This window comes from Penicillium soppii, assembly GCF_028829465.1.
Source record: "Penicillium soppii strain IBT 18220 chromosome Unknown utg000004l, whole genome shotgun sequence".
In the NCBI taxonomy this organism is placed as follows: domain Eukaryota; kingdom Fungi; phylum Ascomycota; class Eurotiomycetes; order Eurotiales; family Aspergillaceae; genus Penicillium; species Penicillium soppii.
Window position 1 is genome coordinate 3199284 of NW_026643234.1, and position 25649 is coordinate 3224932.

Here is a 25649-nt window from a genome sequence, read left to right on the forward strand (position 1 = left end):
GTGGGAGTTTATACAAGAATTCAATGATATCAGCAGATCTATCGATATTCAACATGCCATGATCTCGAGCTTGCCACTTAGCCTAAAAGAAAGATACTATAGGTCGTAATACTGGTCCAGTTCCTTGTAGGAGTGGTAATCCGCGGGCCTGCCGATTGATGGTCCCATTCTATTGGCAATCACCTTGTGGGCAGATGAGCAGTGCAAAGAAGAATACAGCTAGCATCAATTTTGTGCATTTTCTGGTCGTTGCTCTCATTTTGCATTTTGGAATTGAGGTACACTTTTGAAAATGTCAACACATACTTTCCTAGTTTAGCAAAACATCATTATCCCCCTCGCTGTAGTATTGCACATTGATGATACTGCTCTGGTGGTGACCGGATCTGATTTATCAAGAGATCAATCCAGTTGAGGCAATGTTATGGGGGCATGTAGGGCTGGGATTCACGTGGTCTCGTTTCACATAGAAGACGTAGTACTTGAAACTTAATATAATACCAGGCCTCAGTTTGCTTTCTCCACACCCACTGCCTACCTTATTCCTTCTCCCTTCTCCTCCATAGAGAGCGAATGCAAACTGTTGTACTTACGATGTATGATTTACGATTTTTACTATGTCCAGACTAGATGTACACAGACCTTTAGATGTATCTACCGCCTGACTACCAGTTAGAAATTTCAATGAGAATTCTAAAGGGACAAAGAGGAATGAGTACCCTAGACCTTAATCCCGATTTTGTTCTCAGTAAAATGGCAGTGTTCTATTCACCTACGTTCCATATTAAGTGTAGTTTTCTACTAGATACTAGTATAAGCGCAAGGTATCTTAAGTAAAACAGCCTTTACGATAGTTTTCCTGCAGGTTATTCTCAACGTGAACCATGTTTGAGCAAGCCATGCAAAAATAGGTCTATCTAATTACCAGAAGTTTGAGAAAGTACGACATTATAATGCAAGTGCGAGAGATAAGAGAGCGATATGTGCGAATGTAAGTGAAATACCTAGGCCTATATGAATAAAATACTAGTATGAGCCAAACGAGACCTACTGATGGAAAAGTAACAGTTGTCATATGAAGTTGAATGAAGTGAAGTTGAAACATCCTATGCTCAGGTGGAGCAATTCGATGATCTAATCCGCCATCACGTGTACTCAACTCACATCTCCAGACCTTGGGGAATTTCCTCTTGATTTCTAGCTCGAGTCTCAGTTATTGAATATCAAATATCAAATATCAAATTTCAAATCTCAAGTCCCAAGTCTCATACTCCATGGGATATTTATAATCGTTAATTCCTGTCCGGCAGAGACGGTATCCACCGAAGGTATCACTATCAGTAACCTGAATGATGGTATGTCTTATGTCTCATTAGTTACCTTTAGGTACGCAACCTGATGTCTTACTTCATTCTTGTACATATAGTCAGGAAACTACGATTACCCTCCTGCTTCTTCGTCCCGCATTCCCCGTACCGCCCCCGACGAACGCCCTGACGTACTCCGTCTCCAGCATCTCCGCAATTTAGTATCTGAACGCAACCGCTCTGGTGCCTACAATTCTTACAACGCCAACCGTGCCCTGGAAACGCTAAATCAAGAAATTGCCGAACATACCCTGGACCGAGCTCGCGACCGCACCAATTATCAACAAGCCCGCGCTGCCGTAGATCGTCAGATTCAACAAATACAGTCCGAGATAGCGAGCCCCGCAGAGCGACTACGGAATATTTGGCACGACCAGCTTCGCACAGAACGTCCTTCTTCTCGTCTCTCCCCCGAGTCTTATTCCCGCCGCCGTAGTGTGCCCTGGTCGACTTTGAGTCCCAGCCTGGACGCATCCAGATCACCCTCCCTCATGCCTCCGTCGGGCCAGTCGGGCCGCGATGGCCACGGACGCCAGAAGCGTCGGAAGCTGGATGCCGATGACAACCGCGAGGGCTTCCAAGGATTTAATTATGGGCAATATGGGCAAGTAGTGCCGGGAGAGCTGCAGATGGAGATAGCTAGCTGTGACGGAGGGAATTACGATCCAGACGGGGTGTGCTCCCGCCCAGAGAATGTTCTGGACAACAACCAAAGCGTTTATTCCACCAAAGAAGACCGCTGTAATTTGGTCCTGTGTCACCGGGACGAAGCTCCGTTCTGTTTGAAGAAGATCGTTATTAGAGCCCCTCAATGCGGCTTCGATGCTCCGTATGTACCTTCTGCCCGCGTGCTGGACTGCTAGCTAACTGCACCAGAATTCAGGAAGGGATGGTGTTCGTCGCCATGACCTCCGATGAACTGCTTGCTCGCACCGCCCAGTACCATATCCAATATTCTAATTCTCGATGGCGTCGCCGCCCTCGTCGCAGCGGCTTGCCGCCATCCCAGGAATACCTGAGTGGATTCCGGCCACCCCTTCAAAACCTCGAACGCACAATTCTCATGGGCCCTAATTCGCACGCTATTCCTGACACGTCGGAAGACCCACAAGCGCAGTTTCGCATTACCACGGAGTACGACGAGAACAACGAGGATAACGCATACTCCGAAAACGAACAAGATGGTTCCGCAGATTTGGACGGGACGCATGGTGAACCGTTGGAAAGTTATACTTCTGATACCGACGAAACACCAAGCGACAATGAGGAGGACAGTGCGACCATAATCCCCCGCCGACGAATGCAAGTACGACGACGAGGTATGTTTGGACGATATCCCGAGCAGAGGCCCCGTCGTGAGCCTAGCCTTGTTCATCCCAATCCACCACCCGCAACTGCTCAGTCTACCGCCGAAGTCCTAAAACCACATGCACGCTTCTTCATTGAACGCGAGAAAAGCATGGTCACCATCAAGTTCGATCCGCCTCCGTATGTATCTTTGTCGTTGTGTATGTCCCATCACTAACGACATGATAGATCTGGCCGGTTCATTTTAATCAAGCTGTGGAGTCCACGAGCCGATGGGAATATTGATATCGAGAGTATCATTGCTCATGGGTATGCGGGCCCCCGGTTCTTCCCAAGCATCGGCGCCCGCTAGCGGGGTTTCCTTGTTTCTTTTTTTCGGTTAAAGATAGATTTCTTCTATGTCTGTAGTATCTTGACTCAGACTGCCTCTTAGCGTGTGCTAGGATGACGATGACACGAATCTCGATATGACTTATCCCCTATTTGTTCTTGGTCCAACCTCGTACTTATCGATATACAACTAACCAGAACTGAGTAGACAGCTACTTGTATGTAGCATTGGTCCCTTATTTACCCGAAGATAACTATACAAGCACTAACTCCGAAAAACCAGACAAGGAATACGCTCAAACCCTCCTAACAAAAGTCCAAGTATAATATCCCAACGTGGAAACAGTCGCAACAAGCGAAACAAGCGTGATAAGTCCACCCGTGATAATTCCCTGCTCGAAGAACCCAATCTTAAACCCTGGTCTCTGCTTCGTCGACGGCAACGGCGCAATGACTTCCCGCCAGAGCTTATCTGCTTTGCCCTTATTGGTGTCATCGAGGATCACCTGTACGAAGCTTACGACTGGCGTGATTACTTGTGGGCGAGGAACCTCGAATTGGGTCTTTGTGTAGCGTGTTTGGCCTGGTGCTGTGTTTTTAGGGAGAGCAGGTCCGACTAATCGCTGTTAGCTGTCTTCTCTGGATCTGGCTTGGTTCTGTGTGTTGTGGTGTGTACGCACTGAGCATGTCGCTGGGAACGTGGTTTACCCACGAGATGTGGGCATCAATGAATTGCGTCAGGTATTTAGCTGAAGAGGGCGCGGCAAAGGCATACGTTGCAGCCAGTGTTTCGGTGCTGCAATCGTTAGTTTTGAATTATTGCAGCATGTAACGTGCTTACTTCATGTCGATGGCATCGTCCAAGCTGGTGACTGGGTGAACCAAGAGGATTTTCTCGCTAATCTTTTTCTGCAGAAGAGGAGATTTCCTTTCGCGGATTAGCATAGTTCGGTGCAACATCTTCCCAAAACTCACCGATCTTGCACTTCAACAATACCCCAGTTACTCCCTGACACCAGCACACGAGAAGTTCTATCTTTCTGAACAGACTCCAGCAGACCGGACTTGCGAGAAAGAGATCTCCCCTCCCCATTCTCACCAGCAAGATACTTCGATGCGTGCTGGATAACAGCTTCCACAAAGGGCTTCATAGCAAACTCGTGCACAAGCACCACATCCGGACTATACGGCGAGCGACCACCGAGCGCAAATCGCGCGGCGACCAGTGCCCGCGCAGCTTCTGCAACATTGCCCGTGCGGTCGACGATGGCCACCGCTCTCAAATTCGAAGGCGAGACAAGGCCCGCATATTCTTCGCCAGTTTGTGCAACCACCAAGGTTTTGCTCAGGAATGATGCATCCGGCCGCTGCAATGTAATGGCAAAGGTATCATGGTCCAAAGCATCGGGCAGAATCTTGCGCAGCAGAGCGGGCAGTGCACTCGTTGTTTGGGGTAGCTTTTGTACACTTAGCTACTGGACCAGTTGTCGATTTGGGAGAGCTCACCTCTAGAACAACACAATTGCCCGCAGCCAGCGCCGCGCTCAGCGCCGAGATAACGGAAAAGAATAGCGTGTGAGTACTCGGCACAATGTAGATTATTCCTGCGCCACGCGCGCTAGTTAGGTTGTCTTTGCCATGCGAAATGCGATACTCGGCCTCGAGATCTTTCTCCAAGCTCAGGCTTGAGAAATGCGTTCGGAGCTCTTGCAGAGCGAGGACGACCTCGGCGCGCACTTCGGCGCGAGTATGTCCTGACTCTGAGTAGATAGCATCTTGGATTTCGGCAATATGGGCTACAAGAACGGCCTGGAGCTTTTGGAATTGCGTTTGGCGGTAGCGGGTGTTTTGGGTGCGGCCGTCGATGTTGGCCGCTAGGATGCGGGATAAATCCATAGTAGTTTCTGGTCAAATTGAAACGTAGAGCTGTCCGAACGAGGAAGGAAACAAGAAAACAAGATAATTACATAGCCGTGTCGTTCGGAGATGTCCCTATGTCCGAGTGTACTTCGGGATGTGGGGGAGAATGTGGACATGTGCGCCAAGCCCTAGATCCGGGGTGACCATTTGATACTCGACATCCTGAGACCTCTGTATCCCTATCTACCTGCGATTTCATCGATATCTCCAAGCTGTGTATTCTTCCACAACCATGGCGACCACCACAACAACAACTACTACTCAAACCCTCTCCGTTCTCGCCGACTACGAAGTCCACCACAGCGGCGCCGACCACGAGAGCGAACATGAACCAGTAACCTCTCCACAGCCTGTGGAATGGCCTACACATCATCGTCGCATGCCGGAATTTCGGCCTACAAATCGCAACTTGTCGTTTGAGGAAAGACCCGGTGGTAGTAATCCGGCCGAAATGGTGTTTATCCAGGTTATGTTGCATGGCGTATGGCTTAATGCTGTAAGTGTATCTATTCGTCATGATGGAGTTGTAGATTTATTGACTCTTTATAGGCAGTGTCCAGGCTTTGGCGGTTTACTGGCGGAAGAATCAATGATAAGATCTTTCATTATGAGGTTGGAGGAGAATGGTAGATTCGATATTGGGGCTGGAGGTTATAGCGTACTTTTATTTATTTCAATTCTGAGTGCCCAATTAAACCTGCACATCTTGTCATATTTATCCACATTAGCTGTTCATGATAATATGAAATGTTTCCACAATATAAGTAAGGAATACGAAACAATCGGCTCAACAGGCAATTGTCTTATTTGGCATGTTGGTCAAAAGTGTGTAGAATTGAGGAAGATAAGAGTGAATGCTATACAAAGAGATGGCAATCCATGGCTTTCCATTTCTGTTTTAATGGCACTTGCCATCTTTTTTTCGAGTAAAGCTGAGCACCTACACAGCCTTGGAGACCCCTGAGCTCAATGAAAATCACCTAATCTTGCGAAATCCCAATCCAAACGCAAAACACCACTTACAGGTTACCCTGACCGGCGCTACCAGCAGGGTCTGTGCTGGCCTTATCGGCAGTAGCAAGAGTCTCGCCTTTCAAGTTGCTCAGAACGGTGGTGGAAGAACCAGTCAGAGTGCCGCCGTTGACGTTGGCGACACAGGAGCGACCGATATAAGACTCGCAGGTGCTGGAGTCACTGTCAGAAGCGAAGAGAGCACCTGCAAAGGAGGAAGACTCCAGGACAGCGTCGACGTTGGAGAAGTAGTTGCCCTCCGCAAGGACGTAGCCGCCAGAACCGATCTCGAAGGCGTGACCGGAGTTGTTGTCCCAGTAGTTGTTGACGGCGTGGAGGTAGGTGTTGTCCTGGACCTTGGGGGCACGGCCACTGGTCTTGTAGAGGTAGTTGCCCTTGAAGGTTACCTTGTCGCTAGAGCCGTCGAGGTACACGTTCCAGTAGTGGTGGCCGTCGCAGGTGGCGGAGTAGTCGGATTCACCGTTGATGTAGTTGTTGGTGATCGAGACACGGTTGTCGGCTTCAGTGCCCAGGACGTAGTGCTGGCGACCTATGCGAGCAGTCTGTACGATAAGTCAGTTTAGGTGGATTAGTAGAGTTATGAGAGTGGCTTACGGTAACGTGATCGATCCAAATCAGGTCGGCTTGATCGACGGTGATAGCATCACCACCCCAGACGTACTTAGGGTTGATGTCCGTGACAGCGATGTTCCTGTAATAAGTCAGTTAGTGTGCACTCTAGCGAAGTTTTCGTGCTTAGATTTGAACGCACTGGATGATGATGTTCTCAACACCGCTGACCATACGCAGACCACGGCCCTTGATAACACCGCTGGTGCCCTCGCCAATCAAGGACTTGTTGGAGCCAACGGTGATACCCAGCATACCAGCGTTGTTGCTGATAGGCGTGTTAGCATTGGCAGGAAATCAATTAGAGACCGCGTGATGAGACACTTACTAGGTGACAGTAGTGGTAGCGGCATCAGGTTCATAGTTGGTGCACCAGTCATCCTTGTTGATGGCAACCTGGCAGGCGGAGCCAGTACCCCAAGGAGTACAACCGGAGGTAGTGGTAGTACCCTCAGTATCAGTGAAGTCGAAACTAACCATCATTGTCAGCAGTCGGCCACCCACTGCAGAGGTTCTCTACTCACGTCTTGCTCAGAACGATGACACGGGCCTCGCTATCACCGAGGTAAGAGACCAGCTCATCGGTGGAGGAAGGGTAGACGGGAGTGGCATCACCGCCACCAGTGGCGGAAGAAGCGAAACCCTCGGGGGTGCCTGAGACGCCGACAGCGGCGACCTTGGAGGCAATAGCGGCAATAGCCGTGAGAACAAATGCGTACTTCATCCTGGAAATTGACGGGAATAAATAAAGAGTGACGGTAAATGTAAGAAAACTAAATAATAAAGCGAGAACAAAAAGAAAGTAAATAGTGGAATGGATTAGAGAAAAATATATCAAAGAAAGAAACGGACGGTTACTTATACAGTCGAGGTTTTAGGCCATGAGGTGTGTCTCAACTAATGCCTTCCCCCTTAGCGATTAAACGGCCAAGTGGATAAAGATGCATTAGCTCTATCTTCTCGAACAGTGGCCGAAATGAGGATGATGTGGTCTCGGTGATTTCGGAAGCAGGCCGACAAATAAACATATGGGTCCTCACAATATTGTACAGTGGAGATGCCACCGCCGATCAGTTTACTATCGTTGCTTCGGGAAAGCGATCGTCAGCAAATCCAAGTCCGAAACACCCGGCACGAAGAGAAACCCGAGAGGAGCAATAGAACCGCGACTAAACTTAATAGTGTTTCATCTAGATCGAGGGGAAGTCATGGCTGTCCACCATTTCTTTTCTACGCGTAATATATCTTTAATTAATTGAACTTTTCTTTAATATATCCTCACGCTTAACTTAACTCTTATTCATGGCTTAATTATAATTCCAGTCCACAGGTGTCACTTAGTTCTTATCGGCCGGCAGCATGACGTGTCTACTATATATGTGGTTTATGGAAAGCATGAATGCGTCTTGAATCCCCTATAATGGGGCGGCTGACTGGATAAGGTGAATGAGCATGGCTTTTCTTCCGTACCGAGCTTGGGGCATAATACATTATTTTGCGAAGACGTTGCGAGGATTCACCGTGGTAGCAAGGTCCGAATGCGCAGCACATAGATTCCAAGGTTGACTCTATGGATAACGTTCGCATCAGCTCGTAATCATAATCGTTGTCCTCCATGACAGTGTTGTTCGTCCACATATATTGCGAGATCCAGGCAAATGGTCTCCCTTCTTTATGATCGAGGTCTTTCAAACTCTCGTTGAGCAGCGCCGGGCCTTATTCATGGGTGGTCAGTGCAGTAAAAACAATATTAAACACTATCAATCAACGTACCTCGATCTTTCACAATATTTTTCAATTCCATAATATATGCCGCAGCGTCATCATCGAGGTTGGCTTTTTATCCTCGTTGGTCCTGGCCCCTGAATTCAATGCAAATGGAACCATCCCTTTCAGAATGGCACGTTAATGGTAAATAAGCTTCAGTGTCGAAGTTTGGCGAACTTGAGATGTATTACTAGTAGCGTAGGGGGTTTAAACCTTGGTTAGCAGGGACGTCTTTTTATCTCATCCTTTCATGAACTTCTTTGCCTCACCTATCTTATGGTTCAATAAAGGAGAGACAACGTACTTTGGTATTCCGTTTGGCCACAATTTCCACTTGCCTCGCTTGGACAATGTCAAGACTTGCAATCAACAACGAGAATTGTCAAATAAACCTCAAACCAATCACGGTTTCTTGCTTTCCCGAATACCAAAAGCTTGAGGCGTTTCACAGTCAATTTCATTTGCTTAAGCATAGATTGAACTGCCATGAAATAAACTTGATAGTCCAGGAAAGGACTTGACCAAAACTCTAGTCATTGTTTGAAGAGAAAGATCCTTGAAAGCATAGCATAGATGGAGAACCCTAACTTCGTAGTCATCGGATGACCATTGAAACTTCCAATTTTCAGAACGTAACTTCCCTGCCCAGGATTTTCCTGCACGAAAAGCGATAATTTTATATAGTTTATTTATGCAATAAGGCTGCTTGAACATTGTCGCAGAGCTTTCGACGCTAATGCATCTGGCACAGGGAGTGTTCTCATCACACTAACCCGAGTTAACAAAGGCATCCTTTGCTTTGGGTCTGCTACTCTCGGTCATGTTCGTCCGCTCAAGCCGCGGTTTCAAAGCCGTAGGTGCCGACAGTGGGCTAAGCCGAGTCACGAATGCATCTCAATTTGGGAATTTCGGTCGTTGTTATATTAGATTTTTAAAACGGTGCGATTCCCCCTAGTATCTTAATTCTTTTTGCTCTTCAGCATATCGGTATCTGTATCCTAGTCTACCTAAGCATCCTCGAGTTTACAACCAAGAGGTAACAAGAATGAGGTGTAATATATATACTAGATGGCTATTTCCTCTAGCTGATACATGGCTCAAGAATACAAGAATTCAATAATCAAGTACTCGCCCGAATTCCAATTCCATCAACAACCTCTTTCAGCGGTTTTCCCTCCACAAAAATCTCCCCAGAAGGCTGGAGCACATACAGCATCCTGGCCCACTGCGGGACACCAACACCATCAACAACAACATCAGGCGTAACATTGCGCCACGCATGATTCGTACCACGCTGAACAGCAACATCCCCTCTCTTAAGTAGCCGCACCTCACCAGAGTCCAGCACAAGCTCGACTTCGCCTTCTAGCACGACGCCATAATCCAAAGACACAGTTCGATGCATTGGGCTTTCTGCCCCAGGCTGCATGTCCACGATCCGACAGACAGTGCCACCTGATACTACAATGCCTGGTGGGTTGGACAGGTAGGTTTGGTAATCGACTATGTCGGTGTCGTTGCTTAGTTGTGCGGGAAAATGCGAAGATGTATAGGCTAGGCTGAAATCGGCACCGTCACCAACTTTTTGAACGGGCATTGTCTCCGAAAGGGTGTTTGAGAAGATGGCTTTGCCGGTTTCATCGTGGGTGGTTATGAAACGGTTGAGGGGACGAATATTTTTGGGGACTTTTTCGGTGGCCATTTTGGTAATGGTAACAAGGGAGTTATTTGAGTGGCGGGGGAAAATACACAAGCAATTGAATGTTGCTTTTGCTGTGTAGTAGTCAATACTAAATATTGGAGCTTGCATCCATCTATAGCTTTGCCCCTGCCTCCCCGCATCGGGAGGATGTCCACATCGGCTGGTGGGTTCACTGTGTCCCAGATTCGGATTGCCTCGGTCTCGGACTTAATGATGGCATAGTAAACACCGAAATTTTGGTGAGATATCCACAGATTAATTCACTTACTATCAATTATTATACTGGTCTGGATGTTTGAATGCCCTTGAGTTCGTTTTACTTCGGCAGTCCAGAAAGCCCCACCTTTTAGTTCCTTGGTGAGATCCTATTGGATAAAATACTGCGTCTACGTCATATCTAGGCTTATAGCCTCATTTCATTGGTTGGAAATGGTCAAAATGAGAAAATAGAAATAGTTGTAGTTATAGAACAAAATATATTGAAATCTATAGACAATTTATCTTTAACTAGTACTTTAAGCAGATGGAATAATAGGCAGAGTAACATAATTCTCTGCAACACCAAAGTGAATATGGTTCTGGCCCTGGAAGCGTTCAGTAGATCTGACAAAGTTAGTATTTGTATCGAAATCGATTGAAGAAAGACAAGAGAGACGCACCGATCAACAGGCGAGTTATGCTGGAAAATTCCGCTACCCTGCGTATCTCCACTGCTAATCTCTAGGACAATCTTACCCCCCTTCTCAACAACAACATTCGTCGGCCAAACCTCCACATCAACCGCATACACCTCCCCAGGAATCACAGGACGCGCATCGGTCGAGTAGTAGTTACGATGAGGCAACCAGGGACGGTTGCGCGGGTTCTCTTGGTCAACCTGTCTCATCGAAACCCGCAGCCAGCCCTTGCACAGCGGTACAGGATCACCGGCTGTTCCCGTGTAGAACACTTCTTTCCCCTCAGGCGAGATGTGGCGCATTGTCACAAATAAATCAATATCCTGCGGTGTTGGTGCACCGGCATTTGCACTCATTGACACGTTCAGGTGCGCCACGACATGGCCCGTAATTTCGGTTTCGGTCTCGAAAGCGCTGGTGGTGAATTGTACCAGCTGGGGATCATCCAGGTTTCCAAGGGCTTGGTAGGAAACTTTAGTTGAGCGTGATTCGGTGGGTACTGAGGTGACAAGCTCTTTTTGGGATGTCAGGTAGTACTTTGTGTACTGGGTTCGGGCAATGGGCCATTCCTTCTCCTGTCGGCGAGGGAAGGTCTTTTCGCCCTCGGCGTTGTTGTGTCCAACGTCTCCCTTGCGCAGAACCATATCAACCTTGGGTGCTGTACCATTTGCCCAGCCTGCGCGATCGTCTCCCTTCAAGAAGGCATCGAGGAAGCTGCGTTGGAGCTCAACCTCTTCCTTATAGTAGAAGGGGAGATCATGTCGGCCGGTAATAAAGCGCAGGTATTTCAACTCCGATCCAGCATGTGTGTACCCTTCAACGTTACCACGAAGATGGAGCAGGATGCCACCCCAGTTTGCGACAGAGAGCAATGGTACCTTGATGTCGGACATGCTGTACTCCTTTGAAGCATAGTATAAATCATCCCGGAACTTGTTATCGACATTATCGACAGTTTGATCCTGACGGTTCTGGACGAGTTCCTCTTCGGGCAAATCACCCTCAATGGTATCAGGACCCCAGTTGCGAACCGCACGACCAGCAAGACCGTATTGGTTACTAACGACTTGGCGATCCCACCAGAACTTGATGAACTTGTTCGACAGAATTCCACCATGTCGGCATCGGTCTCGGTAGTAGTCTGACATACCTTCCCAAGGAATAATGCATGATAGACCCTTGGGCTGGCGTGCAGCCACGCGCCACTGGCTGCCTGCGAAGTAACTGATTCCCAGCAAACCGACTTTGCCGCTGGACCAAGGCTGTTCGGCTGCCCATTCCACGACATCGAAGAAAGCCTCGCTAGTTCCGCGGGACATTGTGTCAAGTTTCCCAACGGACTGGCCTGTGCCGCGCTCGTCGGCGCGTACTACGGCATACCCGTTGCTAGTCCAGAACTTGGGGTCGGGTGTTTCCCAGGCAGAGTGTTCAGAGCGCTGCTCTGGGTTGACCTCGCTGAAGCTTTGTGGGTGGAATCTGGGATAAGTTAGTATAGCATTATACTGATGGTTCGAAAAGAAACCTACGCTTCATAGCTAATGTCCTTTCCGTAGGGTCCGTATGTAACTAGAACGGGAACTTTCTCGGAAGTTTTGGGGCGATAGACATTGCAACGGACAAGACCTGACTGGTCCTTGAGCGTGATGGTTACATTCTGCTCGAAGATGTAAGAGAAGGTAGTCTCGTCGGTGGTGGTGATGTCTTTGATTTGGTTGGGCATTTTGGTGACACTTGAAGAAATATAACTTTGGGTAGTGTCAATTGGTAAAATAAATCAGTATTTGAAGGATGTCTTTTTATCACAAGAAAAAGAAGAACGATTCATATAATCGGTGCTAACATCTCCGAGCCCGTCTCCGCCGACGTGGAGCCGAAATGGACATCCGAGAGTTGTGTAACAACCAACTCCGCATTTCAGAGGTATGACATGGAATGGAGGAGTTCGGGTAATCGAATACCATAAATAACATGGCTCGTTCTTTTTTTTGATTCATCTGTCAAGTGGTACTAAGTTTGCTAGCAAATATGACATTCAAAGATCTGAATGGCGAGGCTAAGGGCCTTCGCATCCTCATTGTTGGAGCTGGAATCGGAGGATTAGTCGCTGCCATTGCTCTCAGACAACAGGGACATCGAGTCGAATTGTTTGAGCGCTCACGCTTTGCCAATGAAGTTGGTGCTGCAATTCATTTATCGCCCAATGCAAACGGGGTTTTGCGCAAGATGGGCATTGATGCCACAGAATTTGGCGCCGTGGAGGCCGAATTTGTAAGTAAATGAGAGAAATCAAGAAGATTAAGTCGAGCTAACGGAGATAGCTGCGAGAGTATACACCCGCTGGAGAGGCGGTGCATATTACGCCCATCAAGGAGCATGCGGCGATGTGGAGACATGTACGTGCCCTAATCGGGGACTAATATTGACTGTTCTCAATTCTGATTTGCTAAACACCTCACAGCGATGGCTCCTCGTTCATAGAGCCCACTTCCACGATGGACTCAAAGCAGCTGCCCAGGCACCTGGAAAGGGCGAGCCTGCCCGTTTACACACTGCCAACAAGGTAGTCGACGTAGACCCACACGCCGCAACAATCACTCTTGAAAACGGCGACATCATCAAGGGCGATGTGCTCATCGGTGCAGATGGCGTGCACTCTCTTACCCGCACCAAGATTTCAAAGGAGACAAAACCGTTTAGCTCAGGAAAGAATGCCTTCCGATTCCTCATGACTCGACAGCAAGCACTGGATGACCCCGAAACCGCCAGTATCGCCCAAGACTTTGGCGCAGTTGACTTCTGGGACTCCGAGGAGCGCCGGGTTGTCATTTATCCTTGTGACAATAACAGGCTTCTCAATTTCGTCTGTATCCACCCCGAGACCGATACCCCCACAGATATCGATCCCACCGGCGACTCCTACAACCAGCAGATCGGAAAAGATGCCCTGCTGGATGTATACAAACATTTCAATCCCCAGGTCAAGAAGCTGCTTGAGAAGGCGGATCCACAGACATTGAAGCTCTGGCCGCTGTTGGATATGGATACCCTTCCCACTTGGGTCGAGGACCGTTTGGCTATTCTTGGCGATGCAGCCCATCCTTTCTTGCCGTATCGTGCTTCTGGTGGTGCTATGGCCATTGAAGATGCCGTCTCGCTGGCTGTCATGTTGCCTGGAGATATTGGGCGTGACGAAGTACCCGAGCGGCTCAAGGTCTACGAAAAGGCTCGCCACGAACGCGCTACAACCATTCAACAAATGACCCGGGATTCAAGTAAAATTCAATCTCCTGAATCAGGTATGCCGCGATTTTCCAAGCTCCATCTTTTACCTTCTTCGATCTCCAATCAAATGCTAACCCAAATCCAGCATGGGGTATGGTTAAGTACATTTACGGTCATGACGAATTTGACCACTCCGCTCAAGTCCTCCGTAAACACCTCTGGTCCCAAAACCCCCACATGTACTGGCGCCAGCCTATCGTCTTCGGGCCAATGCCCGGCCCACGACAGGACTGGATGGGCCGTGACCGCACCCAAAAGTCAATCCAGTCAACCTTCACAACGGCGTCAATCAAATTCAAAACCAGCCGAACCCTTCTGCAAAATCTTTTCCCGTCAGACCGGTACAGTTTCATCTCACCGAGTACTGTCGCACGCGCGAGCTTCTCACAAACTACCCTCGGTGGCATGGATTGGCTTGGTGGCGGTGGATACCGCCATATCGGGCTTTATATTCACGGTGTGCAATATAAAAAAGAGAGTGGGGAGGTGTTGAAAGGAACATATATGCCCATTTTGTTTGAAAATCTTGCTGACCCGATCGTTTCGGGACGTGAAGAGCTTGGCATGCCAAAGCTGTTTACTGCCATTGATGTTCATCAGCGCAATAGCTCGTACCGGATGCAGACGAGTTGGCAGGGTGCTGTTTGGGGCCACTTTGAGCTTGAGGACCTGCAGGATCAGGATCCTGCCGCTGATGCGGGGACGATTGGAGGTGAGGCAGATGATGGAATTTTGGTTTATCGGTACATACCTCAGGTTGGGAGGGATAATAAGGGCAAGGCTGAGGCTGAATATCCGATATTTGTCCCGCATGCTGCTGAATCTAAGGTCGTGCCTTCGAAGGTGACTCGGCTGCAGCGTACTAGCAAGGCGAAGGTGGAAATCAATGGTCTTGATTGGGATGCTCTTCCTACACTTCACCATGTTATCTCTCGTTTGGGGGAGATTCCAATTGATGAGATTATTGACGCCAAAGTGGTCAGTGGAGTTGGAGTTCCTGATGTTTCTTCGGCTATGCGGATTGAATGATTGTGGTCGAATGGCTTCGGACGGCAATATCTCATTTCCATCTACCACCTGTTATATAGATATAACCACGCCTTTGAGACGTTCGGTTCCAGCTTATAAATAGATGTTGTAGCTCACAAATAGTTATACATCTGTAGTCATGTGATGTTTACAGGGGTTCGTTTGTGCACCGCGCTTCTCCTGACCAATCGCTTTGTTGACTCATCACTAGATTTAGAATGCCATTACGGTTCCTTTTTAAAAGACCTCAGACTGAGTGCCTCGCGAGAATCAAATCGATCCGACATGTAATAACGCGCTGCCAATCCCTTCTATAACTCAAGCCAAACTGCGTACAAAGTCAACAAAATCCACAGGACAAAGAGCATGGTGTAATTTACCGTCGGCGAAGGGTAGCGAAAGAATTACCTCACATTGATTGACCCCAAAAGTCTGACAAATGCCCACAATGTCAACTTTACCTCATACTGGGGGTTCAGTTCTCAGAGCCACCATCGAAAAAACCGCGGTATTCTTGAATTTTGCGAATATCATCCAGTACTTGGCTAGAATTCGCATAGTCTATCTTCCAGCACTTGCTGATGACTTCACCAAGAATGAGGCCATCGTTTTCTGAAAAAATACTCTTTGAAAACAATTCTCCAATGTCATCAGCTTCCAGGTCATGGTAAGGGGCCTGAAGTGTCTCCAACTCGTAGAAAGCGGACCCAATTGCGAAAATCTCTGACTTGAACGAGGGTGTCGATGCAGGATAAAGTGGGTGCTCAGAAGTAACTGTAGGCAAAACAGTAGGGCCTGATCCGTTGATGCTGGAGCCACCAAAGTCAGACAACTTCACGTGGTCATCCCAGTCTAGAACTATATTGCGTAGTACAATGTCCACTTGCAAAAAACGTCGGCTGTAGATACGGTGAGACCCCTGTGCAATTTGTGATGACCAGCGGATGATCTGGAAAGGTGTAGGGGTTTGTCCGGTCGCGTATGTTTGCGACAGTCGATGTTGAAGCGAGCACTGAAGGAATTCGAGGTGGATCTTGCCATCTTTGGATTCCTAGAACTTAGTGATACATGGATGAGGCCCGAGACGCTGATGAATAATGGCTTCGATATAAATTAGTTCAGCTGAAGACTCCCAATCTGGGTGGAGAATGGGGGCCTTGGCTACAATTGTGTCTGATACCTAGACTGCGGCATATCCTCTCCATTGGATATTAGGCTCAATACCATATCCGCAAATTGAGGATAATGGATATTACTTTCATACCATATCCTCAATGAGGATATCCATGGATATCCGCGAGGATATGAGGATATTCTGCGGATATCCGCACTAGCATAACTCTCGCTTGATTATCTACTTAGGGGTCGTCATGTGCCTCTTATACAGCTTATTAATTTATTTTTCAGAACAAAAGATACACAGGTTTGGTCCTGACCATACTACTACCCTTATTTATCCTATTTCCCAATGAAATATTAAGTAATACCTATGTATTAACCAATATTTATTAGCTTCATTATTACTTATAGCATCAATCTTTATTTTCAAAGTGTATTAGGGGGAAACCATGATTTTTTGTTATTTCACTTTACTTTACCATGGAAATATATATTTACTCATGGAAGAAGTATAGCATCTCTCAGCTGAACTAAGTATATTTGACCAAACTCGCCATTTCCCGGTCAAATTTAGTTAATTTAGCTTTAAATTAATGATCTAAGCCTAACTTTCAAGTATATAATGATTCTAAATAGATTCTCTCGAAGATTACCGGTCGGAAGCTCCAATGTTGTTGACAGCGGACTTGGTGAATATGGCGGCAAGGTTGAGGATATCCAAGGATATCCATGCGGATATCCACAATATATCCTCAATTATCCTCAAATATCCACACCAGTGATTAGTAATAGCCAATCATCGCCATCAAAAGTAAGAGATGTCAAGTACGCACCCGCAACTTACGAGTTACAGCATATTTGCCATAATTCTGATATTTTCAGCTCGTTCTATATGTAAGTTTCTCTCTCTCTCTGACATAGTGATCAAGTACACCATGTCTTACTCACAAGCATCTCAATCCCACTACTCCTTCTGCGCTGATTCAGATCTAGGTCTAAATACCGACCTTCTTTATTCAGATGATATCTCTGAGCTTATTAGCAGCCAAACTCCATTGACATCTACGTCTCAAATTTCATCTCCGATTGCACCCCTCTCGCTTACGCGTGTTGGCCTCCCTCTTCAGCAGTATTGGGTCCTCTATTCCTCTGAGCCTAGTAGCGAGATGGAAGAATCTCGTAAGCGCTTTATAAGTTGGTGGTTAACTACAGAGTCTGGATCAACACCTGATATACAAGACTCTATCCGTTGGGATGGGAAAAAGACTTCAAGTGTCTGGGACAATTTCAATCAGGTTGCACATGAGAAGACTGGCAAGCCAAAGGTTATGTGCATATCATGCCTCTGTACCCTTGTTCATCCAAGATATCGCCGTGCTGGGTCATCACCGATGAATGCACATATTAAGGCAGGCACCTGTACTCGGAAGCCAGTTACTCAGAGGGTTGATCAGCTACTAAGAAAGATGGTATATTACTCTATTATTAAGATTTTTAATATCTCTTTTGCTAATCTTGATAATTATCCTAAAGCCATCGATCCCAAAACACCAACCTTTCTCCCAGGAGCGTCTCGTTAAAGCGATCCTAGACTTTATCTCAGCGGCTCACCTACCCTTCCGAATCGTGGAGCATACCCAATTCAAGGACCTAGTAGAGGTCATTCAACAAGCTCAAAGCAAGATCGATATACCATCCGCGCGAAGCATACGACGTTATCTTGATTCTGCAGTCAAAAATGACCAGAAGGAGATTCTTGGAAGACTTCCAGATGGGAGTCGCCTTTCACTAGCGCTTGATTGCTGGACATCGCCATTTCAGCAAGCTTTCATGGCTATCACAGGCTACTTTCTTGATCAGGATTGGAATTATTGTGAAGTTCTTCTTGGATTTGAGCATCTTTATGGGTCTCATACTGGTGAAAATCTAAGTAAGACCGTTACTCAGCTCTTGAACAATCATGGAATCACCAATCGTGTCTTATCTGTGACAACAGATAACGCAACTAACAACAATACCTTGGTGATGAACATCCAAGAGACTATTCAGTCGCAGAGCCAACCAGATACCTTAATCTTCCGAGTTCCGTGTATTGCGCATGTGATCCAATTAAGCTTAAATGAGCTTCTTGGGAAGCTGAAAGTGACGCCACCTAATAAAGAGATTGAACTAGAGTGGCCTGACGAGCGAACACATTCATTCCAGACTAAACAATCTGGCTCAAGTCGGCAAATTGCAGATACCTTAAAGAAGGTCAGTCCTCTATCTCCCTTAGGCTTCTGAGTTTATTCTAATAAGAAAGTCTAAGATCCGAGGTCTTGCGGTCTTTATTAATGCGAGCCCACAACGCCGGGAGTCATTTATGGCTCTTCAAACTAATGAGCCTCGTTTGGTTCCTATTCAGGATGTCCAAACCCGATGGAACTCAACCTTCATAATGCTCAATCGTGCTAAAAGGTTACAACCATTCTATGACCAGTATTGTATAGATCATCAGTATCTACACTTTAAACTTGATCAAGAAGAGTGGCGACAGATTGAATATCTTCTTCTTCTCACAAAGCCTTTCTTTGACTTCACCACTATGTTATCAAAGACTAGGGATGTTACCACACACAACATCTATAGTATTTATAACAAGCTTTTCTCTCATCTAGATGAAGCTGAGTGTAAGTTGAAGAATAAAGGTGTTGTCTGGAAGAAGCATATGCTCCAGGCTCTTCAGACTGCTAAGCGGAAGCTCTCAAAGTACTACACTGCGACTGATTATGAATCATATGGCGATATCTATGCACTCGCGACAATCCTTTGCCCATCAAAGAAACTTCGATATTTCGCATCGTCAGACTGGCAAGGTGATATTGACTATATTAATCACTATCATGGAGTTCTCAAGCGAGAGTTTCAACGATATAAAGAGATACTTCACCGTGATTCAGATAATACAGTCTTACAAGATACCACGAGAGAGGCCCCGGATGATGAATATGGTGATCTAGATGCTGCTTGTGCATCTCAAAACCAGCCCCAGGATGAGCTCTCAAAGCCTGAAGATGATGAGATCGCGAGGTATCTTGCCCGCGGGATTGAGATTCAGAAGCCAAGAGCATTCTGGAAAGACCATGAGCTTGAGTTTCCTATCCTTGCGAGGATAGCACGGGATATTCTCTCGATCCCAGCTAGTGGTGCAGGCGTTGAGCGATTATTCAATTGCGCTCGCGATATCTGCCACTATCGTCGCGGTCAATTGAAACCAAGTACCATCCGAGGATTAATGCTCCATCAATTCGCCACTAATTTTGACGTTGAGCAGAAGGAGATAGAGGTTATTAAGGAGTATCTCTCTATTGGGGAAGCTGCGTTATTAGACCAAGCTCGGAAACCAATGCTCCATCTTGAAACTCTTGAGCCAATTAGTGACAACGAAGAGGAGGATCAAGAGCCTAGCATACAGGACACACAACAGAAGAGGAGCTGCAATGATGATTCAGATGATGAGAGGAATAATGATCAAAGTAAGCAAGTGCAGCGTAAGCGATCAAAGAAACGATTATCTGAATCTCTTGATGAAGATGACGATGACCTTCCAGAAATGCCAATAGATGAGAGCATGCTGGGACGGTCAGGACGAATTCGAAAGCAGCCTAGGTTACCTGATGGATTTCAGATTGATTTAAGGTAGTTGATATTATATGGAGATAACGGAATTTTATTTACTAAATTGAAATCTTGAAAGTTAATGATTACACTATGATTACATTAAAAATACGTAGGAAACTGCATAAATTATACATACTTAAAAGAGTCGTGAGGCTAGGCATGTTTGGCCTGTTTGATATCCACTGGATATCCTCAAATATCCAGAGGATATTAGGTGGTATACCATATCCACAAAATTGAGGATTGCGGATATTGGGTGATATACTATATCCGCAATCTGCGGAGAGGATATGTGGATATCCATGGATATTGAGGATGTTGCCGCAGTCTACTGATACCCTTTCGATAACTGAGTGCCCACCAGTGCTAACGATTAGAGGCTTGAACTCGGCTGAGGGAGCGAGACAAGCCATGATAAATATAAAGGATGAGATTGGAAGACGAAGAAGTTAAAATCTGGAGAGGTGAGATACATGTTGGAGTGAACGACTTTCGAGGTGGCCCATCATCAACCTTTCAGTTTCCTCCTGTACCAACTGAGTCAAAAAAAGTCTGAACATGTGATTGAATCGTCTGTATTGTTTTAATTCCCACGATGAACACATTTCGGAACGCTACCTTTGCGCCAACTGCCTGGCAACGGCTCTGGGAGCGACTTTCCCTCTTCCTCGCACTCAAGCTATATGAGTGGCGTCGGATCATACTAGCTCAGCCCCTAAAAAGGCCCATATCCGTTGTCTGCTCAGCCAACAACTTTTATCATGATCCCGGGGTCCCAGAAGGCCACATTCTCATCCATGCCGGCGATTTGACATCCGATGGATTCCTCATCTAATTTCAGCAAACATTAAATTGGCTCAAGAAACAACGCCATGCCATCAAGATTGTGGTAGCCGGTATGACCGATCAGCTGATGGTCCGCAAGAGACGGTGGGATCCTTGCTGGAAGCCCGGAGATCGCGGCAAGGTGGATTGGGGGGACATTGTTTACTTGGAGAACGATGGCATCACCATTACTGCCCCAAATGGAAGAAAGCTACGCATCCGGGGAAGTCCAAACTCATCCTTTCTGCACAAAATGGCGTTCCAATATGCTCCGACTCAAAACTTCTGGCATGGAAAGGCCGACAAATTTCGACATGCTCATCACACAATCTCCACCTTACGGACATCTGGGATTCCCTTGCCGGCTGTTATAACCTATTGCATGAGCCTTGGGTTGATCGCCCTCGTCTTCATGTCTTTGGGCGTTCGCGAGAACACCAAGGAACCGAGTGGCTGCAGTTTGACGAGCTTCAGACAGCGGTTGTAGTCAGCAAATGTCACAATGGTGGATTCTACAATCTTTGGGAGGTGATCAAGGGATTTGTGCAGTCCTGGTGTCGACCTGTCACCGAAGCCAAGACCCTGTTTGTGAACGCTTGCATTGATGGGTGAGTTCTGGAACAAACGCCGGGAACCAATCAAGGTTGTCATTGGACCTAAGGGAATTGACATATGCCCTTCGATGATCTCGCATTTCGATTTTGTTTCTTATCGGGTTGTGTATATGAATATAAAAGAGAGTGGACTGTTTATAATTGCTAGCCATCGTAGGCCCTCATGTAGGTGCGACTAGAATATCTTCTTCACTGTTTATTTTTTTATAGATCTTGGCGGTTCTGATTGGACGAAGCTCCACGGTGGGGCCAAAAAAGAACTTCACCTCCACATATCTGATCAACTTCTTTTACAATATTGTACAGTATTGCATAGTACAAATTATCTCACAGTGACAGTGTTGAATATTTGAAGCAGGCGTGTGAAGTTGGTTTATCTATCAGCCGTGAATTGGAATGGCCCCTCAATGCGAAACGGGAGGAATGTCCGGCCTCACCATCTCGGACATTCATTCCTTGAAGAGGAACGAAGCACTGGAGATTCTTGCCCAGGTTTCACGCGTTGAGAAAAAGACCTTCCCCACCAATGAAGCATTCCCATTCGGAGAAGAATTATGGAGAAAGAAGCCTAACACGCGGGTTTTGTACGCGACCCAAGCCAAGGGATCACAATCTGATCTGATCGCCTACGCGGTCTATGTCCGACAGAAGGGCGTTGCGCTTTTGCACAAAATTTGTGTGACAGAGGCCAACCGCCGTCGAGGTGTGGGACAGGAGGTGCTGTCCTACATTCAGCAGCGCCTAAGGAAGGAGGGCTGCCAGTACATTCAACTCTGGGTGGACCAGGCCAGGGAGCCTGCGCGAGCCTTGTATCTCCACAGTGGGTTCGAGGAGCGTGAAGTAATCCCTGATTACTATGCCCCTGGGCGAACAGGTATCAAAATGGTCCTGGATTTAGAACGTGATGGTTGAGCCACACCCGTCAATGCGTACCCTACGGGCCTTTTCCCTTCCACTCTCTAAAAATGTTCCTTACCTGAAATTTCCTTCTTGAACGGGTCCGAGGGGCAAGAAATCATACCAGTGGTTGGGCGTATCTGTGCTCCTTGGCCGCCGCAGGAGATCACCCCTTGCATAGACCCGGGCATATTCGAAACGTGAGCCTGATTTTAGCGATCGCGCCCGCGTGCATTCTCCGCTGTCATTCTGCTACATACTTCTGTGACGTCTAGCATATCCAGGCATGGCTTTTTGGGAAGGGCACACCTTGAATGTCTCCCTGTATCAGGTGTCCCTTGGGCGCGAGTGCCAGGGACACAAACCTTTTCTGGAAGACTATGTGTGATACACTTTCATCTTCGCCCTGAATCTTCTTTCTTCCATCTTGATTACTCTCACCATTCTTCTAGTGAGATCGAAGCGCCGTTGGTGATCGGATGAGCTAGCTGTGTCTTTACAACTATACACAGTCCTAGTGTGCTCCTCCTTAGCTAACCATGGCTTTCTTTCTCACCATCATCCTGGCTGTCCTGTCAGTTGCCAATGCAGCTGCTCCAACTGCCAACTATCCGATCAATGCGCAACTACCACCAGTCGCCCGAGTCTCGCAACCGTTTAGATTCGCATTCGCTCAAAGCACATTCTCCAACAGTGATTTGGACACAGATTATTCCCTGTCCGATGCGCCATCATGGCTCGAAGTTGACAGCAGCACCCGCACTTTGTCGGGGACACCAAAGGCAGATAACAGTGGCTCCACCCAGTTCAAGCTCGTGGCGTCCAATAGATCGGGAAAGGATAGCATGGAAGTTACTCTAATTGTGACGGCGGATCAAGGACCGACCGTGAACAAGCCACTTGTTTCTCAATTGCAATCGATGGGGCCAACCTCATACCCTGCTACGCTATTTATCCACCCGGGCCGTCCGTTCTCGATCGAATTCGACCCAGATACCTTCGAAAACACGCATCCTTCCACGATATACTACGGAACTTCGCCGAACAACACCCCTCTGCCTTCTTGGATTGGCTTCGATCCGGCAGCGCTGAAATTTTCTGGAAACACCCCGCCTTTTGGCGGTTCTGGTTCTCAAACCTTTACTTTCCAACTTGTCGCTTCGGATGTCGCTGGGTTTAGCGCGGCCAATATGACTTTTGAAATTTGTGTTGGTCCTCACATTCTGGCATTCAATGAGACTGTGCAGTCCTTTAAATTGACCAGAGGCGACAAATTCAGCAGCCCAAACTTCACCGAGATTCTCTCTATGGATGGTTCGCCCATCTCAGGCAAAGATTTAGCTAGCGTCGACGCTAATTTGCCGGACTGGCTGAATCTTGATGAGGAAAATGTTTCGCTGAGCGGGACTCCTCCCAAGGACGCTGTGAACCAGAACATCACCATCGCTGTGACCGACTCTTTCCAAAACGAGGCGCAACTAATGGTTCGTTTGGAGTTCTTGAAACTATTCCTCAATACTGTCGACGGCTGTGAAGCAGCCATTGGCAAGGACTTCAAGTTCATCTTTAACCAGACTATTCTTACCGACGACTCCGTCCAGTTGGATCTCGATTTGGACAGTGAGCTTTCGTGGCTTACATACTTCCCAGAGAACAAAACTCTTTACGGACACGTTCCTGATGACATGGAACCCAAGAAGTTTACCATTCCTCTCACTGCCCGTCAAGGATCAACCACAGACACAAGGGACTTCATCCTTGACGTTCTCAAAGCTTCAGATACTCATGAGAACCCTACGGATCCATTCACCAACAACGACTCAAGCAGCCCAAGCCACAAAAAGGCTGGCATCATTGCAATCTCGGTCGTCGTCCCCGTTGTCGTCATTCTCAGTCTTCTGATTCTCTTCTGCTGTTGGCGTCGCCGCAAAAACTCCCCCACAATTGAAGAGGGTCCTTCCAACACAAAGCCCGCTCCTCCGCGCCCCGTCAGACCAGATATGCCCAACTGTCAGCCAAACATGGTCAAGAGGCCTTCTCGGGACGACAATTCGGAAGATTGGATGAGTCCCATTTCCCCTTCATCCATTCCCAAGCTTGAACTTGGACCAGCATGGAACGTTTCATCGTTCGATAAACAGGAGCATCCGGTCAGCTTCCCTATGCCTGAGCCTGTTGTTCCTCCTCGCTCTCCTGCTCGCAAATCTCCCACTCGTGGTGGCTTTGCCCCACTCCGTGACACCGTCATTCAAGAAGATCAGCCTGTTGGAACATCACCTTCCAAGAAGCAAAACAACCGTATACCATACACCAACAGCCCTGTGCGCCGCCGGACCACCAACCGGTCTCGAAGAGAGCCATTGAAGTCTATCCAGCCCCGCGCCATGAAGCGCGAGTCTATTCAATCCTCCAAATCAAAGCGGTACTCCAAGCGCTCAAGTGGCATCTCTTCCATTGCCTCCGGGCTGCCCGTGCGATTCAGCGGAGCAGGCCATGGCGCTGGTGGATTTGGCCCACCCGGCCACGGCGTCGTTTACACATCATGGCAAAACCCACGGCAATCATTGATGAGCGACGAAACCAGCTTAAGCAACATGGCCCCGATGTTCCCCCGACCCCCGGCAGCAGCACGCATGCGCCACAGTATGGCATCCAGCATCCCAGAGAACTACAAGCGCATGACGCTGCGAACTGTCGATCCAGACGAATCCGTTATTTCCGAAGCCGACTCTCTAGAAGCCTTCGTCCACAGCCGAGCCAAGCACCGCAACTCCTCAAACCCCCTGTTCTCCGCTCAAATCAGCCGTCGCACCTCCTCCGCTCTTCGCGCTCTAAACCGAAACCACAGCGTCCGCAGTCGCGCCGACACTGTTTCCGGCTCCACCTTCAGCGACGAGTTCCGCCGGTCCATCCACGATCGTCCCATGTCAACTGCGATCTCGGTGTCGGAATACGGTGATGATAATAATCCCCGTTATTCTCACTACCAGAACCTGCAACCGCCCGGTCTTTTTCCGCTTGCTGAGGGCAGTGTCAATGGCGCCAGTCAATTGAGTCTCGCGCAAGAATACCGCGGTGCTATTTCACCGTTGCCGCGGTTCTGGAGTGAAAATAGCTTGGGCAGTGCTCGGCATTTGGATCAATCCCGGTCCAAAGTGAACGATGAGAACGCTATCCCGCAAAGCTCCTCCATGATCTCGGACCTGGATGAACATCTGAACCGTAAGATCAGCCCTTCTACAAAATCTAATCACCAATGGCGGTTGTCTTCTCTCGAGCCTCCGCCTCCGATGAGGACTACTAATCATCGCGGCCTTCCTATAGCCAGCAGTGGCGAGTTGGCATTTGTTTAATTTTTTTCTTTTTCACCGTTTTATTCTTCTTATCCTGACTTTTTATTGGTCTTTTGGAGTTGGGCATTGCGAACATGATATCCTGGCTTTTTATGGTTGATTGGTTGGAACATCGACGTCTTTACTATACTACACTAGTTGATCTAGTTCTTGAATAA

At 47.6% G+C, this 25649-nt stretch overlaps 13 protein-coding genes across 13 annotated transcripts; 8 read left to right on the forward strand and 5 right to left on the reverse strand.

Moving 5' to 3' along the window:
• Positions 1-1426: 1426 nt before the first annotated feature.
• On the forward strand, positions 1427-3027 carry N7529_004605 (uncharacterized protein; the record flags this gene model as incomplete). Its single annotated transcript, XM_057240132.1, has 3 exons — positions 1427-2196; positions 2244-2855; positions 2904-3027. Coding segments are annotated over 3 exons (1506 nt in total), but the record flags the coding sequence as incomplete, so codon positions are not given.
• Positions 3028-3301: 274 nt separating this feature from the next.
• On the reverse strand, positions 3302-4901 carry N7529_004606 (uncharacterized protein; the record flags this gene model as incomplete). The annotated part of the gene is made up of 5 exons (XM_057240133.1): positions 3302-3621; positions 3686-3801; positions 3847-3933; positions 3981-4462; positions 4512-4901. The coding sequence occupies 5 exons, from the start codon at positions 4899-4901 to the stop codon at positions 3302-3304; spliced, it is 1395 nt and encodes a 464-aa protein (XP_057099428.1).
• Positions 4902-5157: 256 nt separating this feature from the next.
• N7529_004607 (uncharacterized protein) lies at positions 5158-5555 on the forward strand (the record flags this gene model as incomplete). Its single annotated transcript, XM_057240134.1, has 2 exons — positions 5158-5421; positions 5475-5555. 2 exons carry the CDS (start codon positions 5158-5160, stop codon positions 5553-5555), a joined length of 345 nt encoding a protein of 114 aa, XP_057099429.1.
• Positions 5556-5944: 389 nt separating this feature from the next.
• On the reverse strand, positions 5945-7290 carry N7529_004608 (polysaccharide lyase family 1 protein; the record flags this gene model as incomplete). The annotated part of the gene is made up of 5 exons (XM_057240135.1): positions 5945-6499; positions 6552-6648; positions 6709-6834; positions 6895-7038; positions 7091-7290. 5 exons carry the CDS (start codon positions 7288-7290, stop codon positions 5945-5947), a joined length of 1122 nt encoding a protein of 373 aa, XP_057099430.1.
• A 2163-nt stretch (positions 7291-9453) lies between these two features.
• N7529_004609 (cupin domain-containing protein) lies at positions 9454-10035 on the reverse strand (the record flags this gene model as incomplete). The annotated part of the gene is made up of 1 exon (XM_057240136.1): positions 9454-10035. The coding sequence occupies one exon, from the start codon at positions 10033-10035 to the stop codon at positions 9454-9456; it is 582 nt and encodes a 193-aa protein (XP_057099431.1).
• A 515-nt stretch (positions 10036-10550) lies between these two features.
• N7529_004610 (CocE/NonD family hydrolase) lies at positions 10551-12432 on the reverse strand (the record flags this gene model as incomplete). The annotated part of the gene is made up of 3 exons (XM_057240137.1): positions 10551-10638; positions 10695-12188; positions 12239-12432. 3 exons carry the CDS (start codon positions 12430-12432, stop codon positions 10551-10553), a joined length of 1776 nt encoding a protein of 591 aa, XP_057099432.1.
• Positions 12433-12737: 305 nt separating this feature from the next.
• Positions 12738-15023, forward strand: N7529_004611 (putative salicylate hydroxylase; the record flags this gene model as incomplete). Its single annotated transcript, XM_057240138.1, has 4 exons — positions 12738-12980; positions 13031-13105; positions 13171-14008; positions 14080-15023. 4 exons carry the CDS (start codon positions 12738-12740, stop codon positions 15021-15023), a joined length of 2100 nt encoding a protein of 699 aa, XP_057099433.1.
• Positions 15024-15498: 475 nt separating this feature from the next.
• Positions 15499-16311, reverse strand: N7529_004612 (kinase-like protein; the record flags this gene model as incomplete). The annotated part of the gene is made up of 2 exons (XM_057240139.1): positions 15499-16074; positions 16288-16311. The coding sequence occupies 2 exons, from the start codon at positions 16309-16311 to the stop codon at positions 15499-15501; spliced, it is 600 nt and encodes a 199-aa protein (XP_057099434.1).
• Positions 16312-18726: 2415 nt separating this feature from the next.
• N7529_004613 (uncharacterized protein) lies at positions 18727-19824 on the forward strand (the record flags this gene model as incomplete). Its single annotated transcript, XM_057240140.1, has 1 exon — positions 18727-19824. The coding sequence occupies one exon, from the start codon at positions 18727-18729 to the stop codon at positions 19822-19824; it is 1098 nt and encodes a 365-aa protein (XP_057099435.1).
• A 573-nt stretch (positions 19825-20397) lies between these two features.
• On the forward strand, positions 20398-20637 carry N7529_004614 (phosphoesterase; the record flags this gene model as incomplete). Its single annotated transcript, XM_057240141.1, has 1 exon — positions 20398-20637. The coding sequence occupies one exon, from the start codon at positions 20398-20400 to the stop codon at positions 20635-20637; it is 240 nt and encodes a 79-aa protein (XP_057099436.1).
• A 63-nt stretch (positions 20638-20700) lies between these two features.
• On the forward strand, positions 20701-21239 carry N7529_004615 (uncharacterized protein; the record flags this gene model as incomplete). Its single annotated transcript, XM_057240142.1, has 2 exons — positions 20701-21085; positions 21106-21239. 2 exons carry the CDS (start codon positions 20701-20703, stop codon positions 21237-21239), a joined length of 519 nt encoding a protein of 172 aa, XP_057099437.1.
• A 398-nt stretch (positions 21240-21637) lies between these two features.
• Positions 21638-22153, forward strand: N7529_004616 (GNAT family N-acetyltransferase; the record flags this gene model as incomplete). The annotated part of the gene is made up of 1 exon (XM_057240143.1): positions 21638-22153. The coding sequence occupies one exon, from the start codon at positions 21638-21640 to the stop codon at positions 22151-22153; it is 516 nt and encodes a 171-aa protein (XP_057099438.1).
• A 524-nt stretch (positions 22154-22677) lies between these two features.
• Positions 22678-25491, forward strand: N7529_004617 (putative transmembrane glycoprotein; the record flags this gene model as incomplete). The annotated part of the gene is made up of 1 exon (XM_057240144.1): positions 22678-25491. The coding sequence occupies one exon, from the start codon at positions 22678-22680 to the stop codon at positions 25489-25491; it is 2814 nt and encodes a 937-aa protein (XP_057099439.1).
• Positions 25492-25649: the final 158 nt, after the last annotated feature.